The sequence below is a fragment of the Cyphomyrmex costatus genome, unplaced genomic scaffold (assembly GCF_001594065.2).
Source record: "Cyphomyrmex costatus isolate MS0001 unplaced genomic scaffold, Ccosl1.0 scaffold216, whole genome shotgun sequence".
NCBI classification, from domain to species: domain Eukaryota; kingdom Metazoa; phylum Arthropoda; class Insecta; order Hymenoptera; family Formicidae; genus Cyphomyrmex; species Cyphomyrmex costatus.
The window spans coordinates 1,340,801-1,358,300 of record NW_017276214.1 but is presented as its reverse complement, the minus strand read 5'-3'; the positions used below and the strand labels follow the sequence as shown (position 1 = coordinate 1,358,300).

Below are 17,500 nucleotides of genomic sequence, written 5' to 3'. Positions count from 1 at the left end.
TGTTTGAAAAATAATTATGGCTATCTTACTTTCTTACAAAAAGTTCGAATACTTCTTCTACAATAAAATATTAAGTAGTTCAAAATAAGTTAATATTTTAAAATAATTTCAAAAGAAACCACAAGGGAGTCTGAATTTCGCCCAGGTTCGAAAACACCCTGTGGGCTGGACTTACGTCCGTTGCATCCATGGCTGCGCAATCGTTGACTCCCGGAATTCTGGTCTTACCCTGGTTAATGTACTCGTAGTCGCTGATCCGGTTGCTCAACATAGTTTCTGTATTAGTTTTTGTATTAGTTTGTTCTTTTTTCTATCCATGCTCGATCTTGTAATTGGCAAGCAAATGCGATCATCGTCGACGTTCTAAGTCTCTTTGTCTATCATATAAAAAGTTCATCCCTTTTTTTGGAAAATATTTTTTAACCAAATTAATTCGCTGATAATTGATTTGTAATCAATGATTAAATCAATCAATATTTATTTTGATAAAATTAATTTGGACATCTCAAAGATCAAAAAGTGACTGGTATCGTCGATGCTCGCGATAGAAAAAATAATAGCAAGTTATTATCGGCGAGTATACTTGCTGAAAAAAATGATAGTGCGATAGAGAAGAAGAAAAGAGAGAAAGATATCTCTCAAAGATATCAATTTTTTTCTCTGTAGAGAGAAAAAGGAAAGAAGTTGTAATTATATACAGATGTCCGCATATATAACGCTGTAAGAATATATTCGGTTAATCACGTGGCACATTGAAGAGCTGCAATGAAAATATAGAAGAGCAGAAAGAAAGAGAAAGAAAAAAAGAGAAAAACGTTGAGAAATACAGCTAGCACATAAGAAGAAATATAATAACATAGATAAACATCTTCATACTAAATACAGAATATGTAAGTAGAAGCTGACACCAAAAAAATTCAAAATGAAAAAGAATCGTCACTCGGTGAAGTATTCAATGAGCGATGACACTTTTCCGGAAGCGGTCGCTGTATACGGAAAGGCGACAATTATGTACACAGAGGAGCTAGTGCTTAGAGAATTGGACCAGCGGGCTTCGAAAATAGAAATTTGTATACAAAGGCAATTAACTATAATAATTTCAGAAACAAATTAAAATTATATAAGTAAATAAAAATTCTTTTTTAATAAAAGAGTATAAGAAGTTTATCCGCGAAATAATTTGGATTTAAACGCGCATCAAAATATCAGTTACGTAATATTATCTTTATAATTAATATTCATAACATTCTCACTAAGAGATATGATAAATATAACATTAATATTACGTAAATCTGATAAAATACAACAAAACGTAAAAATCTACACGGGAAAGAAGAGCTTTTAAAAGTTCATTTAATTCCAATTATTTTAATGGAATTTTTTTTATTGACGTAGACATTGACACCAGCTGGTCCAGGTCGTTGCACTTACATCGGTAACCAAAAGCTCTTCGCCGTCATCGAGGCCAGGAATCGTCGTCTTGCCTTGCGATACAAAGTAGTAGTCGTTGATGTTGTTGGACAGCAGACACATCTCTACAGGGTGACCGAATAGAAAGAAAGAAAACATGCGGGTGGTTAGAACAACCGATGGTGGGCCATGTTTTTTAGTGGCTTTCCATCGTGCTACCTAAAGGGGGTCGTATCTACAGGGGATCTATGAACCCTTGCAAGTCCGCGGATTCTCTCTCAACTGCGTCTCAAAATAAAATATTAAGGTGAAAGAGGTAATAACAAAGAGGTCCCACCTGTGCTCATCAGGGGTTCATCAGTTCGACAAAGAAACTATCAACGTGCCATGCCTTCTCTTCAGAAAATGTTAGTTTTTTTTTTATATATAAATATATATATTAATTTAAATCACAAATTTGTGCTGGGACATTCTATAATAGCAAAATCAATTAGATTTAGATCAGGAAGAACTTTTTAGAATTTCTGGAAAAATCTATCTTCAGGTTGCTTTCATATAATAATATGTTTGTAAACATTTTTATGCAAATGTGCTTTATTAGATTCTTAAAAAATATAATTTTCTAAAATTTTCTGAAATTTCAATATATATAATATTATTTTATTAGATTATATATAATTATGGTATATATATAAAACACTTTCGAGATAGTTTCTTTGTCTACGATGTTAACGTTCGGTACTCGCTACGCTAAAAGTACATTTCTACAGTATAGCTCTGCAAAATACCGCTGCTCCTTTTGCGGATTACACCTTTGCTAGGAAAGTATGTACAAAATGTTCCAGCTCTCCCTCTTGCAGCGGAGAGATCTACTATACAACACGCTATTCTATGAGAGATACATGACGGTCGTCATCAAATTTCTTCTTTGGAATAATAGTTATTTCATTTTTTTTTCTCTAAAAAGACGAAGTCAAGTAATCTTAAGTAAAACTTCTTTAATAAGATTTATTTAATTTATCAAACTAGTTATAATTTTTGTTCAATAAAGTCAGATTTTAATTATATTAATATAATTTTTAAAAAGTTAGATCTAACTTAAAATTAAAAAATTCTAATTAAAAAATTTATTTAGAAATTATAAATTTCTCGATTTTCCAATTTTTATAAATTAAAATGTTTGCAAACTTGTCATATTTTTGCACATTTCTTTATTTCGAAGTTATTAATGAAGCCGTGAGTATATTTTCTTCCATTCGAAATTATTAATAAAGATCAATTCTCACTAAACGTAATATAACATTACCTAGTAAATATTAAATTACATCATCCGATTAAGAAAATCGACTTCAATAGACACGTTTCTCTCACAATACCCCGTTCTAGAGGCGTTACGAATTGCCTGCTACAGTTCCTCCAGGCAACGTGATATACAGTTAATCCACGAAAACCGCCAACTGTGGTCAGCAACTGAGTCTAAGGTATCATATACAAGGAAGTAAATAAGAGGCGAGAATCCTGCGATATTCGTCAGGTCCTTACGTCGGTCAGCTGACACTCCTCGCCGTCGTCGACGTTTGGGATCGTTGTCTTGCCCTGAGATACGAAGTAGTAATCGTTGACGTCGTTCGATAGGAGGCATATGTCTGCGTGGAATGAGGATAATTTGATAGTGAGAAATTTTGCTGGTTCGTGAAAGGAAAGAGGACGACCTTCCGGGCGATTACATCCCCATTCATACGCGAAACTTTCTTTCTTCCAGACTCCACAGCACCTATCTCATCTTCCCGATCTAATTCTGTTATTAGATAGAGCATCCCCGAGCTCTTCAGAAATAATCGCTATCTTGAGAAAAAATTCATTTATTATCTTGAAATGATTAAAAATTATTAATTAATTTTCCATGTATAAATAATTGTATTAATCTTTTCTCATCTTTCTCGAGATAACGATGATTTGTCAGTATGACCCTAAGAAGAAAATATAATTCACGGGAATTGACGTGCAAATCCTGCTTAGATTTCAATCGGATTTTACTTTCTTTCACGAGGAATATTAATGATCTTACCCTTCAGTCCCTTGACTGAACCAGACATCATCTGATAGAAGATGTGATATGAACGCTCGAGGGTTTGTTGAGAGATGACACGAGCCTTCTCTAGCAGATCTATATATATAAAGAAGATATTATGTTAGAAATATATTTTATTTAAAAAAAAAATTGTATGTCTATAGAAAAAGTTCTACAAAAGAATTTACTTTTTAAAGACAAAATATCTATAATAAAAAAGAAATGTATTATGTGCTCCATTTCAAATAAAGATACTAAACATCTAATTTCAATTAGCCTATTAAGACCCATTTGATTAAAATAGCAAGGATAGCAAAAAAACAACAATCAAAAAAGGACTAATAATATATTTTTTATGATAGAAATGATTTTTCATGCTTCGATCTTTTTTCCAACTGTTTTGCTTAATGGTGCAATCATAGGCTTTAATGGGTTTAAACAATTGATCATAATTAAAAGATTAATTGTGTATAGCACTAATTTTTTAATTGACTGCATTTATTATTAATTGAGTGGAATTATTTCTTCTCTCTTAGCAAAAAAATAGCGTGAAAAAAGACGTCGTCACATGTACCATACATTGTCATTTATAGCGTAAGGATTGAGCAAGGGAATCACGACGATGACGCGAGCGGATTTTAAGCCAAACGATACGAAATGGAGCGGTCGCAAAAATAACCGGACGCAATCAAAGAACGGCGGACGGTGTAAATCGCGAATCGACGCCAACTGCGCCTCCAAGGCGCGCGTTTGCGTCGTGACGATAATAAACGCGTTCGCCTTCCGTCACCTTGACGTGACTATTAAACGCCGGACGTGATTAACTGCGCAAAATTAACAACCACGTGACGATTTCTTCTACAAAATATGTACCGGTAAATTTTCGCTTCAAGGATATCAAATAAGATACTCACATGTTTCAATATCGGCACCGGCCAGCTTTCCGGAAGGACCGAAGTGAATACGGATGAATTTACCCTATTCGAGGAAGCATAATTAATTTATCTGATGTTAACAGCCGATCTCGACTAGACTTTCAGCCACAGTCGATGATCTATCGTTGTAAACAACATTCCCTGTTTTTAATCGAGCGTTTCTACTTTCTTAAACGAAAAGGATGATGTTTTGCTGGTCTAAAAATTTAGTTACGCGGATCTGAAAATAATTTTGTTGGATCAAAATAATTATATAGTATGCTTAATCTGATTGTTATAGCAAAACTTTTTGCAGTATTCCTTATCATACTCTCATGTAATTACGTATTTAACGATTTAGCAAAATTATTTTTAAATCTATATTTAACTAAATTTTTAGATATTTCAGCAAAATTGTTCTTTCCGTAAAATTGAAATAGATATAATAAAAATCTGATATAAGATTAGAATAATTCTATCAAAAATAAAATAATAATTGCACAATTATTATACAATTATAATATTACAATACAATTGTGCAAATAAATTACTCCTATTTCAAGTTAAAAAATTCAATAATATCGCAACTAACTGTTTACTAATCTCGTTTAAGTCTCCCAAATCGTTATTGGACTTCCTCATACGCAATCGTTTATCCCAGCCAGATATAGTAATGGCTATTTTATCCTATTGAATGCTTCATATATCAAGCGCGTTAAAATAGAAACACTTACGAAACGAGAGGAGTTATCGTTACGGACGGTCTTGGCGTTACCAAAGGCCTCCAGGACAGGGTTGGTCTGGACGACTTGGTCCTCCAGAGAGCCTTTCTTCTTACTCGAGGCTTCTGCCTCCTTATCTTTCTTAGTTGAGGCGCCGACGGTGGCGAAGTACGCGATTACTTTCTTCGTGTTCTCAGTCTTTCCGGCACCAGACTCACCGGTGATCAACATAGACTGGTTTTCGTTATCTGTCGGGGGCAAGAGACACACAGATTTTTCACAACAAAATGTGACAAAAATCGACAAAGATCTCTTAAAGATCAACCTGTCCTTTAAGATAAGAAAGAATGCCTTTGATATGATTGTGTAACGATTATTTATGTGAATATTGAAATAAATTAATATTATAGTATAACTGTTGTTAAGTTAATCATTTTTAATTTTTTGAAAAGTAATGATTTTTCTCCATGTATTAATGTTATGATTAATACAGCTTCTCGCATAATTATTTTTTACGTACTGGTAAGCATGTTGACGTAGGCTCCATCAGAAATGGCGAAAATGTGCGGTGGCACCTCGCTACGCCTCTTGCCACGGTATAATTTGGCGCATCTACCGGTGTATACGGGGAATCTTTTGTAGGGATTAATAGCCACGCAGAACAGGCCGGAATAGGTCTGCAAAGGTAGAGATCAACGATCATTTAAAAATCAATCGAATAAAGACTACGAGCAACGTTCTGTGGCTCATTAAAACGAAGATTTCTCGATTCTCAGAGTGCGATTTATTTCGCTTGCACAAAAATCAATACTAACAATGTGCACGAGAAAATTGCCAACAAATTTCAACTACTCGAATCTCCTGAATTCATTAAAAAGATTATATATTACGTACAATCAATGTAATTTATCAATATATAAAATTGATAATTAAATAATATAAAATTTCTAATTATATTATTCCTTTAATTATACATATAGCAATAAATCAAATTATAATAAATAAAATAAAATTGTGGATTTTACAAAATTTTGTATAATATTGTATGACATATGAAATTATTCATAATAATTCAATGTTATTACAGTTTTGTCTCAAACTTCAAGTAGTTGAAATTTATTTGTAAAATACATTGTCGATATTGTCTGATTATTTTTTAGTTTAAATCTTCACAAAAAATAATTACCAAGTTATACATCAATATTATCTATGAAGTTCATAAAATTCTTTTAAATACAAAGGAGATTAGAGCAAATATAATTTAATTATATAGTAATTCATTATATGAATATTAATTTATTATATTAATATGACGAAATATAATCCGGCAATATCGACGATATTGACAAAACGTACATATATAATCATGAAAATAAAAAACAGGTTGTATGCTGATGCAGGAATTGTCCATTTCCCATCGTGATAGGTGCGACTCGTGTCTAAAAACGAGAGCATCCTTCGGGATCTCCACTTTGTGAGCATATGGACCCTAAAGCGTATTTATTTAAATACAATGGACGTAATATTTAAGAAACAAATATGGAGTAATAGAACAAGAGTAAAAAGAGTAAAAAGTTAACCGACGTAATGAGCAATGGAGGACAAAAAAATGGTAAATCGTAAAATATTCCTTTGTTGACATTTTGTCAACACGGGGAGATCTCTCTCAATGACACTGATCGAAAGTAACCAATCCGAAAAGGAAGGAATAACTTTCGCGAACATGGAAGAAATCACGTCACGACACGTCATTGTGCTTTGTGCGACGATGTCATTCGCTCATTCTCTCAAAAACAAAATGAAAAAATCATGCATCCCCAGAAGGAAATCTGAAGTAAAACACCAAAATCAAAATGACTAAAAAAAAAATCAATAAAAAGCCAAGAGACGTCGCAGCAGGTCATAGTGCTTTGACGACGACGTTAAAAAGGAAAAAAAAATCATGCATTTCTCCAGTGGCGAAAACATTGAACGGACGGAAGATTTTCATCTGCGTAGGAAAAGGATCATCGATAAAAGATGAAGAAACTAGAAGACGTCGTGACATATCGTCCTGCTTTACGACGACGCTCCTGCACAAGATTCGTGCATCCTGGCGAGCCATTTGTCGCGGATGACGAACGGAGTATAAAGCCGAAGGACCTTTCGGAACATCGCGAGACGCGTCCTGGCGTTTTGAGCGATGAACCGATCCTTCGAAACCAGCACAGAAATTTTGAAAGGGTGACGTGACAGTCACGGTAGTAGCTCGCAAGTAGAAGAGGGACACTCGAGGCCAGACAAAGCCAGACAAAACCCTCCACATCCTTGGATGCGAGCATCTCTCCATTGCGAGTGAAGAGTCTTACGTAGATGAGCTTGGCGTAGTAACGTTGCTTCAAGTTGTGAAGGACCGAAGCATCGTTGAGGTAAGTCAAATTGGACATGTCCTCGCATTTCTCATACTTGGGCGGGTTCACTTGCTGCAGCTGGTCCTTCTTGAAGTCCTTAGTCTGTCATCGGCCCCAAAGAGAAAGAAAGAGCGCATTAGTGACGTACGGTCACGATAATCGACTTACGTAGATCAGTTTGGCGTAGTAACGCTGCTTCAGATTGTGCAACACCGACGCCTCATTCAAGTAGGTCAGGTCAGCCATATCTTCGGCTTTCTCGAATTTCGGCGGGTTCACTTGGGACAGCTGGTCCTTGCGGTACTGTTTCGTCTGTACGAGCATTTTCTTTTTTTTTCTCCTTCTTTTTTGTCATAATTACGTATCAGTCGAGCGATTCAATCTCTTAGATTAAAAGCAATAGATAGAGAACACACCAGAATTTGCGTAATTTTTATTGGAAAGACATATTTTATCTTGAATTTAAAAAATCAAAACATCTCAATGTTTTACATTTGCAAAGATGAAGGAAAATAGAAGAAAATGATATTTAACTATTGTAATAAATAATTATAAACGTTAATAAAAAATACAAACTTGTCTAAAAATATATTAATATAATAAAACAATTTTTCAATCGTTTTTTACATTATTTTTCTATGTATATAGAATTTAATAACTTAATTACACCAATTTATATAGTACTTAACTTATAATTTAATGAACTGTCAAAATAATTAGAATTAAAAATAACGAGAGATAGTAATTAAAATATTTAATAATTTTAAAACGAAATTAAAAATAAAAAAAAATATTTATAATGGCGCTTTGTTAAAAAGATAAAGAAATTAGTAGTGTTTATTAAGCTTATGATATATAATTCATGGTTATCATACATAATTCAATTAATTTGTTATTAAATTATGTATGATATGCTCCACAAGAAAAACACATAAAATAAAGCGATCCTCTTTCAGCTGCATTATTATCACAAGTATTTTAAATATGGACCAATGAAAACGTTGTGATACACCTCGTCTAGGTACAACTGACAATGAGCTGATTTTCGTAAAATTAGAAAAAATATAGGTACAAAAATAAAATATGAAAATGGTTAGTCTGTATTTAGGAAATTGTGTGTTTAAGAATTAAAAATTAAAAAGTCTCGATATATAAAAATGGAAAAATGAGGCATTTTTTTCTCGATAATTGTATTGCATAAAGAAGTTTTTTGATAACGACCAATGAAAACGTTATGATACACATATCTATCTCTTCGCCTCTCTCTCTCTCTCTCTCTCTCTTTGCGTTTTTCTCGGACTTCGTGCTCGGTTGCTGCTCTAAAAATACATTGACCCGCGTTTCGAGAAATGGCGTTTCGGCTTATTATTACGCCAGGCGCTAGCGACAGTGATTCTAACAATAGCGTTTGGGCATATAGCCGTAACGAAGCAATGAGCACGGCGACACGGGTTTGCTGAACCATTATGTAATCGACATGTATTACGCGGGGACGCGGATATTGGGGCCGTTTGTTCGCGAATTTGTGAAATTTGGACGAGAATAACGGGGCGGCACCTCTCTTCGTCGAAGTCGCGAAAAATAAATACGATCAATATTGATCATAATTGCGAACACAATGATTCATATGTTTGTTGAATTATAATACATGGAACGTTATATATAGTGAGGACTAATTTTTTTTTTAATAAAATGCAATTATACAAAAGAGAAAGAGAGAGAAAGAGAGAGAAAGAGAGAGAGAAAAAAAAGGCAAATATAGAAAATATCGAGCTATAGATAATCAAATCATACCATTTTATATTACTTCAAAAATGTAGTTTATTATACATAAGATTACGTAGAAAGAAAAAGTGAAAGAGAAAAGAATGAAGTAATATAAAAAACTGGCAAATATTTTATACTGATAATTTTTTTAACAATATATTGCAGATTAATTTAACAAAAAACTTTCTAATTTTTTAAATTTCCAATTTTTCGACATTTAGTGCAAAAGAATTTTGAAAGCCCAAATGCTAGAAATTACTCAATTTGTCATGCAATAATTAAAGTCTATAGGACAGTATATCAATGCGATTTGAATTTGGTGAGAAATACTTTAGCAATGTGATAAATATCAATCATACGTCTTCCTTTCACTTACTGTTAAAAATTTTATTTTTCGAATTATCTATCAACAGAAGGAAAATTTCGGACAAAGTTTGCAAAATGGAATAAATATAAATACGCAAGATTTTGAGGAATTAGGATTTTTCAATTAAATATTTATAGATATTTGTTTCTTTACACTGAATTTATCAGTCATTTACTAATATATGTATATATCTTCATTTTTTTTAAACTCCCTGTATGTACATTATTTTGCAATTATATGTTTTTGCAAGCGAAATTCGATCCTAACAATTCAATTTAACGTCAAAATTAAATTCCAAAGAGCGAGCTAGATCTTTTGCGTAAAACAAAAATATAATTACGTTTTGCATAAAAAAAATGTCTCGACTACAGATTTTCATTACGATAAGCGAGAAAGAGAGTTCAACAGAAGGAGAATACGTTATTTCTAAGACAGGTCATCATTGTATAATTTCGCCAGCAAAACGGTAGCGGAAAATTGCTCTTTACGTAATGCACTTTTTGACAGACTTCAAGCTCGAGAGAGACTTTATTTTCGTCCAAAAAAAAGCCTACACCTTCGGCCGGGTGACAGAAGGTCGTAAGTACCCGACGTCGACGACGATGACGGTGGCAGAGGCGATTCGCGGTCGGTTTTCTGTTCTCCGAAAATAGATCGTCAGCGAGATCCCATTCCCCCCCTTCTTTTTATATATATAGAAGTCAGCAAATCCCCCCTCTCTCTCTCGCTCTCTCATTCTTTCTGTCTGTCTTTCTCTTTCTCTCCTTCTATCACCCTCGGTCGATCGAGCCGGCTAAAAAATCGCCCACCCAGAAAGAGAGCATGCCTCGATCCTTCCATGGCGATCGATAGAAATCGTCGTGCTGTAAACAGACGTCCTCTTTCGTCGCTCCTCAATATCTCAAAAATCGTACGAGCAAACGGATTTATCTAGCGAAATTGGAACGCGTTGACGCCTTTCTTCTTCGAACATATGTGAATTCCACATGAATGAGTTTTCGGCGTAATCGCGAAAAATGTTATGTCATTTTTTTAGATCTAGTCCAAAAAATGGAAACGAAAAAAATGACAATAAAATAAAATATATTTGACAAATAATTTTATCGAGTAATAAATACTTTTTATGTCTTTTTTAGACGACACAAATTTACTTATCGCCTCTATTTAATAAACTGGATTTATATTTTAATCTTTTTCCTTTTTAAAACATTTGTCAATACACGTTATAAAATTGATGTAAAAATGCAAAATAAAAACTTGTTAATGCTTAAGTAATGATATAAAATCGCATGTAATGTCCAGAAATGAATTTCTCGGCTAAAGAATTTTGTACAGTAAAAACAGTAGTATCAGACAGTAGAAAAGGGAGACGTATGGATAGCTCGATGTGACATAATTTTAATCGAGAGATATTATATTATTAAATTACGATTATCTGATATATGTACTATTTAATTAATAATTGTTTTAAAAAAGGTAGAAAAGATTGTTAAATATAACTAAGTATCTCTCTTAAAATTTACTTCTAAAAATCTAGCGTACGTAATATAAAATATCTAAGTATGTATGTTTATAGAAAAAGATGATCAACATTATGATTTTATTATATTTTCTAATTAAATAGTTAATGTTTTATTAATTTTTTAATTGGAATATTTTAGTTTATTAAATATCTAAATTGTTTAATTAAATATTGATGTTTTCTTTTGATTTTGTCTTTTATAATATGTTTCCTTTGAATTTTATATCAAAACATTATTAATCCACGATTCCAAAATATTAAATATAATCGCATCCGAAATTTCAAGCAAATAGTAGTAAATTACTTTCGATAATCTCACCAAATAAATCTTTTATTGAGATTTTAAATTCAATATCTAAAGCCCTACTAATGTATATTAACTTTTATCATGATTTAACTTTTTATCTTTTAGTTTTCTAAGAATTAGAAAAAGATTAAAAGTAAAATATATCATAATATATGTATAAACCATGATTAAAATTAATCTACATTAACAAATAGGGACTAGAAATAAAATCGTGTAAGAAATCACATTTTATGTATCTTAAGCGACAGATTACCCGAATAATAACCGATTTTTTCAATTTTAATTTCCTTTTCTTAGAAAAATAGGTTCACGTACTATTTGAAAAATTACACCTGAGCACATCGTTTTTCACCATTGCAAAGAAGCAGAATAAAATATTCAAACACCGAGCTCCAAGATTGTTTGGCTATTTTCCGAATAATCTGATTCTTTGAAGTAATTAGGAACGAAAGAGTGGATCACAAGAATGCATTTATGCACCCTGTTTGATCATGGCAAGCACTACACACCTCGCCGCCAGGTAAGCCAACGCTGACGACGTCGCCCTTGGTGGCTTTGATCTCACCGAGGAGATAGCCCTCCTTCTCGTCGGGCACCCAGCATGCCTTCTTCGCGTCGTAAGGTTTCGTCTGATCGATCCTCTTCTGCTCAAGGGAGACGAAGAGGTATGGAGTCGGATCGGGATCCTCTCCCTCCTGGGGCTTTGGGGCTGGCATCTTTGGTTCTTCTTCTGGGCTCTACCGGCGATAAACTGATACCGTGGCACTCCCGGGTTTCCTCCTGAAGTCTTGCTTCTTCTTCTTCTTTTTAGGAGGGGAGGACTGTTCCTCTTCTTTCTGTCGTTTGCCTTCGGAGCTTGTTGTTGGTTCGGCGGCGGACGGACTACTTCTGGCGGCACGTTCTGAGCGGCCCTGGAGAACGATCGGTTAGAACATCTCGACGCACCCGGCTGTCCGGGATCCACTTCACGAAACCACGGCTAGTTATATCAGATTGATGCAAGAAAATGTCTGACATATTTTCTGGTAATTTCTTTTTCAATAATCTTTTGAGTCTCTTAGAATAATTTTTCTTTGAAGGATTACAAAGAGTTATTGTTAATTATTATTTCAATTAATTAAGGTTAATACGCGTAAATATTATTCTCAGTTAAATGGAAGTAATTATTAGATAATAAAAAGATTTTGTAATTATTTCTGATCTGATAAATCTTCTATGGATTACATACTGATCCAGAGCTTATATCTCTCTTTGTCTCAACCACTTGTAACTTAAAAGTTCATTCAAATTCTTATAATTTAAAGCAATACATTTATCAAAAAAAGAAATTATAAATTAGACAACCGAAGTTATTCATAGATTAATATTAACAAAGATTTGACATATTTTATCATATTTAATATCTTGCACACATATTTCTTTTATATATATTTTATAAATTGTCAATTAATTGATAATATTAAAAATAATTATTTTAATGATTAATTGTTTAAGATTATTGTTTTAACAGCGGAATGTAAGAATTCAAAGATACTCATAAATAAAAAATTCTAAAATTCTTCAAAAAAACTAAAGCAAACACTTTTAAAATTTATTTCTTCGCCATCAACTGATATCACATAAGTCTCGTAGTTTCGTAAAATAGAATTTTTTTTAAATAATTTTTAGATTCGTCGTAGACAACCGCCGGCTTTCCTCTTTTTTTCTTGATTTCACTAAAACATTTTTAAAAAACGTCCCGAAGATAGTAAAAATCTATTTTATCGAACGTGCTTCACCTCAAAGTAACTTGGTACGTTGTCGCTATGTATCACTACTACTCGACGCGACGATTATGCGTGCATCACGGTAGAAGAGTCACGAAGAAGAGTCGAGAGAGTGTGATGGGGTTGCATAATCAGATAAGAATACAAAATGGAGCAGGCACGAAGCAGCACTGGCGACCGAACCAAAAAGAGCGATGTATCGCGTTACAAGAAGTTCGATATTTTTGTTTCTTCGACCAAGTGTATACGAAACACAAGAAACATGCGAAAGACATGTGAAAGACATTCCCGCGTAAGTTTAGGATTTGACGAATATTAGGAAAACATGCGGACTTTAAACATTAAATGGAATGAAACGTAGAAACGTGAATCATAATGGAGCACAATATTAATAAAGTAAAAAACAACAAATCTAAGAAAAGAATTAAAAAATTAAGAAAAACATTAAAACTTTAAATTCAAAATTATCAATTTTTTATCGGATAAATAAAGATTTTACTGGAATTTAATAGGTGAAGAATTTACTGAAAAAATTTTCAATTTTTAATTCGAAACTTTTTATAAAAATAATTTGTATAATAAAAATTAACCTCTTTAATTTTTTCAACAATTAAACAATTAATTAATTCTTTTGTTCTGATTCATTGATTAAATCTTTGACAAAGATTTATATAAAAATTATTTTATAAAAATTGCAACGAGATTTCTTGCAATCATGAATTCAAATGGGAATTTTATAAACAACACAGTTTTTTTTATTTTATAATTTTACTTAGTTATTGCATCAAACTCTCTAAAAATAAAATGGAACTTTTATTTTTACTTTCTGTGTTCTCTCTCTTACAAAATTAAAAAAAATACTAATTCTTAATAAAACGATCATTTAGTTGACTTGCTATCGATTTAATTAACTATTATTTAATTGTTTAAATATTTAAATTGTATTTATATAATACTACAAATAGATAATAAAAAACAGCATAAATATAAATAAGTTTTGATTCATTTAATCCAAATTAAATCCAAATCAAACGCTGGAAGACGTCCTATCGAACTTGGTGACGTTACACAAGTAGTATAGTATAGTATTCCTGGTGCACCTCGTTGGTTCCATAAAAAAAAATCCTGATCAACACCGATAACTCAAACTCGTCTCTTTCTTCCGGTAGGATCGGAGCAAAGGAAAGCGCGGGAGAACAAGGACAAAAGGAAGAAATGAAAAGACGCAACATTGTCCGTACACCGTTTGAGGGATCGTAAAGCACACACAGGTAAAAAGCTTCTCTAAGAGATTCCTGACACAATCCTTTAGTCGCACCTCGTCGGGTTCTCACACGAGTATTTCACAAGAGTTCGATAAAAGTCGAAGGTCACTCCTTCGGAAGGTCACCAAAGCCCGTTCGCCAATCGGGCGATCCACTTCCCGCCCACCAGGTGACTTTTTCCCCAATCTCTCAAGCACAGACACACACGCGATCTTCTCGGAGCAAAGTAGAAGCACGACCATCCAAACTCGGTCCTCTCACGAGTTTCTTGCGGTCCTATTAGCCTCACCCTTAACTCCGCTCGTTCATCCTTATCGATATCATGTACACACGTGTATGTGTGGGTTTGTTGCGTGTTGACCGTTGGTTCTCTGTGAACGTGGCGGATAAGTGTGCAATCTCCGGTGAATGATGCTCGGACACCCCGTTTATTAAATAATTCCTATATATGTATACGAAAGGACTCACTTCCTTTCTCCTCGTCGTATTTTCGCTTCTTTCGTCTTCTGTTGATCGAGAGGAAAGAAGAGGAGGAAAAAAAAGAAAAAAAATAGAAGCCGGCGGCGTCGCGACGCGACGCGACGTGGTGCACTTACGTTAGAGAGCCGTTCTGTCGGGGAAACGAGCGGGGGCTCCCAATATAAGCGCGTGCAACGTGATCCTAGAATGTAACATCGTGGTCGATTGGTCCGACGGGCTGACGAATCGCATATCGCGTTACTTCCACGGCCAATCTACCTTTTTAGGCGGACGATGATACCGAGAACGCGGTGCGACAAGGGGTGGCCGCGACGCCGACGAGTGAGATGAAAATAGACGTCAGAGTGAGATACCGCACCACTGTCCAGTCCCCTCTCTCGGTCATCCCTCTACTTGGTGCCCTGGGCTGTCCCCAGCCATGACGACCGCCGCGGATCTCGAAATGGAAGAGAGGTGGTAGAATTTCGGAGGGTAGCTCGCTTCTTTGTTCCGCTCCTTCATTGCTCTCGGTGATCGAGGAAGAGAAGAAAGGAATAGAAGGAGAAAAAAAGAGAGAGAGAGAGAGAGAGAGAGAGAGAGAATAAGAGAGAAAAAAGAGAAAGAAGAAGGGAAAGAGGAGTAGTGCACCACGTGGAGGGCGCACGTGGACGCAAGCGCGTTACTCGAGGTACGCGCCGGTGAACAATGATTCACTTCTGATCCATTACGTCAAAACGGAGTCAGTTTATCAGGATGTATAATCGATAAATATCTCTCTATTTTTTTTTCTTGACTAACCATGTGCTCGATCAATGACGGTAATTTTTAAACGAGCCACCGTGTAAACGTCCTTTTTGGTTCCTCGCATGGTTCCTTGACCAATAGTATATTTCATTTTTTGAATTATTATTCTTTTCCTTGAATAATTAAGATATTAAGTGATAATTGTAATTCATATTTTCCAATAAATTTCACTACAATATAAATAAAATGAATTCTGCATTTTGCGTCCAGATACAGAAAAAAAAATTTGTAATCATTTTCTCGTGATTCTTATTTCTTTCTTTTGTTACGAAAAGTTACTAATGATACGATAATAGTCTTATGATCAATATCTATTCATGTAAAATTAGCCTTCAACTTACAAAAAAAATTAACTTTCTACAGTTCATTCGATTGCTCATTGTTTGTATATATATGCATATTTTGAATTTTTGTTTTCACACTTTCAGTAAAAGAGGTATTTAAAAAACAATTTTAGGAAGACTAATTTCACACTAACCTTTAATTATGAGCAAATTAGATTGAACTAGTCTCTTAATAGATAAATTTTTGCACATTCCCAAACAAGTCAATTTTTTGTATATCCTTAATTAAAAAGTTTATTAACAAATAAATGTTTGGAAAATCTAATTTCACATAATTGAAGGTACGTTTTCGACTCGACTTCTAAAGAAACACGTTTAAAATAGCATCAACCAATAGTATCTTGACGCAAATATCCGGGAAAAGAATTTGCGAGTTTAAAAGAGATCGTAAAAGAAATTAAGGTGTAAAACTTGATTAGAATAGTCTTTTATTATATACATAATCGACTCTTTAAATGACAAAACTTCTCTCTTTAGATGGATTTAGATCGAATGAAACGTACAAATGAACACGAATGAACGTATACTAGTAGCTTATAAATAAATGTATGGATGCGACACGTTGGGAGTACAAACGAGCTCAAATTCACATCGACAAATGCTTTCCATCTCTTTTCGAGTTACATCAAAAGGAAAGAGCTTGCTACATTCATCGAATTGTGTGTGAAAATGTTCGTTTGTAATTTGTTCTTATTAATTCAGTTGACAGCCATCCTTTTACAATCAAAACGCGTTCACGTTGGCGCAGTGATTGCGGAGGACCTTGGTGTTTTCTACTATGTAAAATCGCTGCAGGAATAATATTTACACTTGCGGGCGTAAACCGAATTCCATGCCGTCATCATCCTGATCGACGTGATGCGCCCAAGTGCATCGAAATAGACGCCAATCGAAAGACGTATACCGCAAAGTAGAATAAACAGATTTTTCTTATCGAAAAGAAAATATTATTGTGACATTTATAGAAACTATAAGACCAAAGAAATCTATAATAGGATTAAGATAAAAAATTATTTTATCAAATAAAATTTTTTTTATTATATAGAAGGTATATTAATAATAAATTAATGTTACTTTAGTTATTTCAATATTTAAACACAAGAAATTTTATTTCTAAGTTATGTTAAAAATACTTTTTGTTTTTCTTTTTAAACTTGAAATGTGTTTTTCATTTTAATAATTGCAAAAAAAAATTAAATAATTGTGGTATTAAAACGTTTACTAAAAAAATATTTTTAATTTTTTTCTTATGATCTTTCCAATTTTTTATGTTGTCTAAAATGTATACGCGCAAGTGCGCGCACACACACACAAACACACACACATATATATGATAATTTTAATTCATCTAAATTGATTAATATAATTTTAGCATAATATTCCAGTTTTCTA

The 17,500-nt window shown here is 33.5% G+C and overlaps 1 protein-coding gene across 16 annotated transcripts in view; it reads right to left on the bottom strand.

Moving 5' to 3' along the window:
* The window catches only part of Mhc (myosin heavy chain), a 50,551-nt gene extending 35,520 nt beyond the window's left edge, over positions 1-15,031 (bottom strand). For 8 of the 16 annotated variants that reach the window (XM_018539546.1, XM_018539543.1, XM_018539555.1 and 5 more), the window contains exons 1-7: positions 11,980-12,186; positions 7,466-7,609; positions 5,638-5,794; positions 5,130-5,365; positions 4,396-4,459; positions 3,479-3,577; positions 1,432-1,535 (exon numbers count right to left, since the gene is read on the bottom strand). In XM_018539546.1, coding sequence (XP_018395048.1) covers positions 1,432-1,535; positions 3,479-3,577; positions 4,396-4,459; positions 5,130-5,365; positions 5,638-5,794; positions 7,466-7,609; positions 11,980-12,186 — 1,011 coding nt within the window. Of the gene's footprint in view, positions 1-1,431; positions 1,536-2,952; positions 3,057-3,478; positions 3,578-4,395; positions 4,460-5,129; positions 5,366-5,637; positions 5,795-7,465; positions 7,610-7,675; positions 7,820-11,979; positions 12,382-13,248; positions 13,326-14,969 lie in introns of those variants that run through there. The other 8 variants (XM_018539552.1, XM_018539554.1, XM_018539553.1 and 5 more) reach the window with 5 other exon arrangements.
* Positions 15,032-17,500: the final 2,469 nt, after the last annotated feature.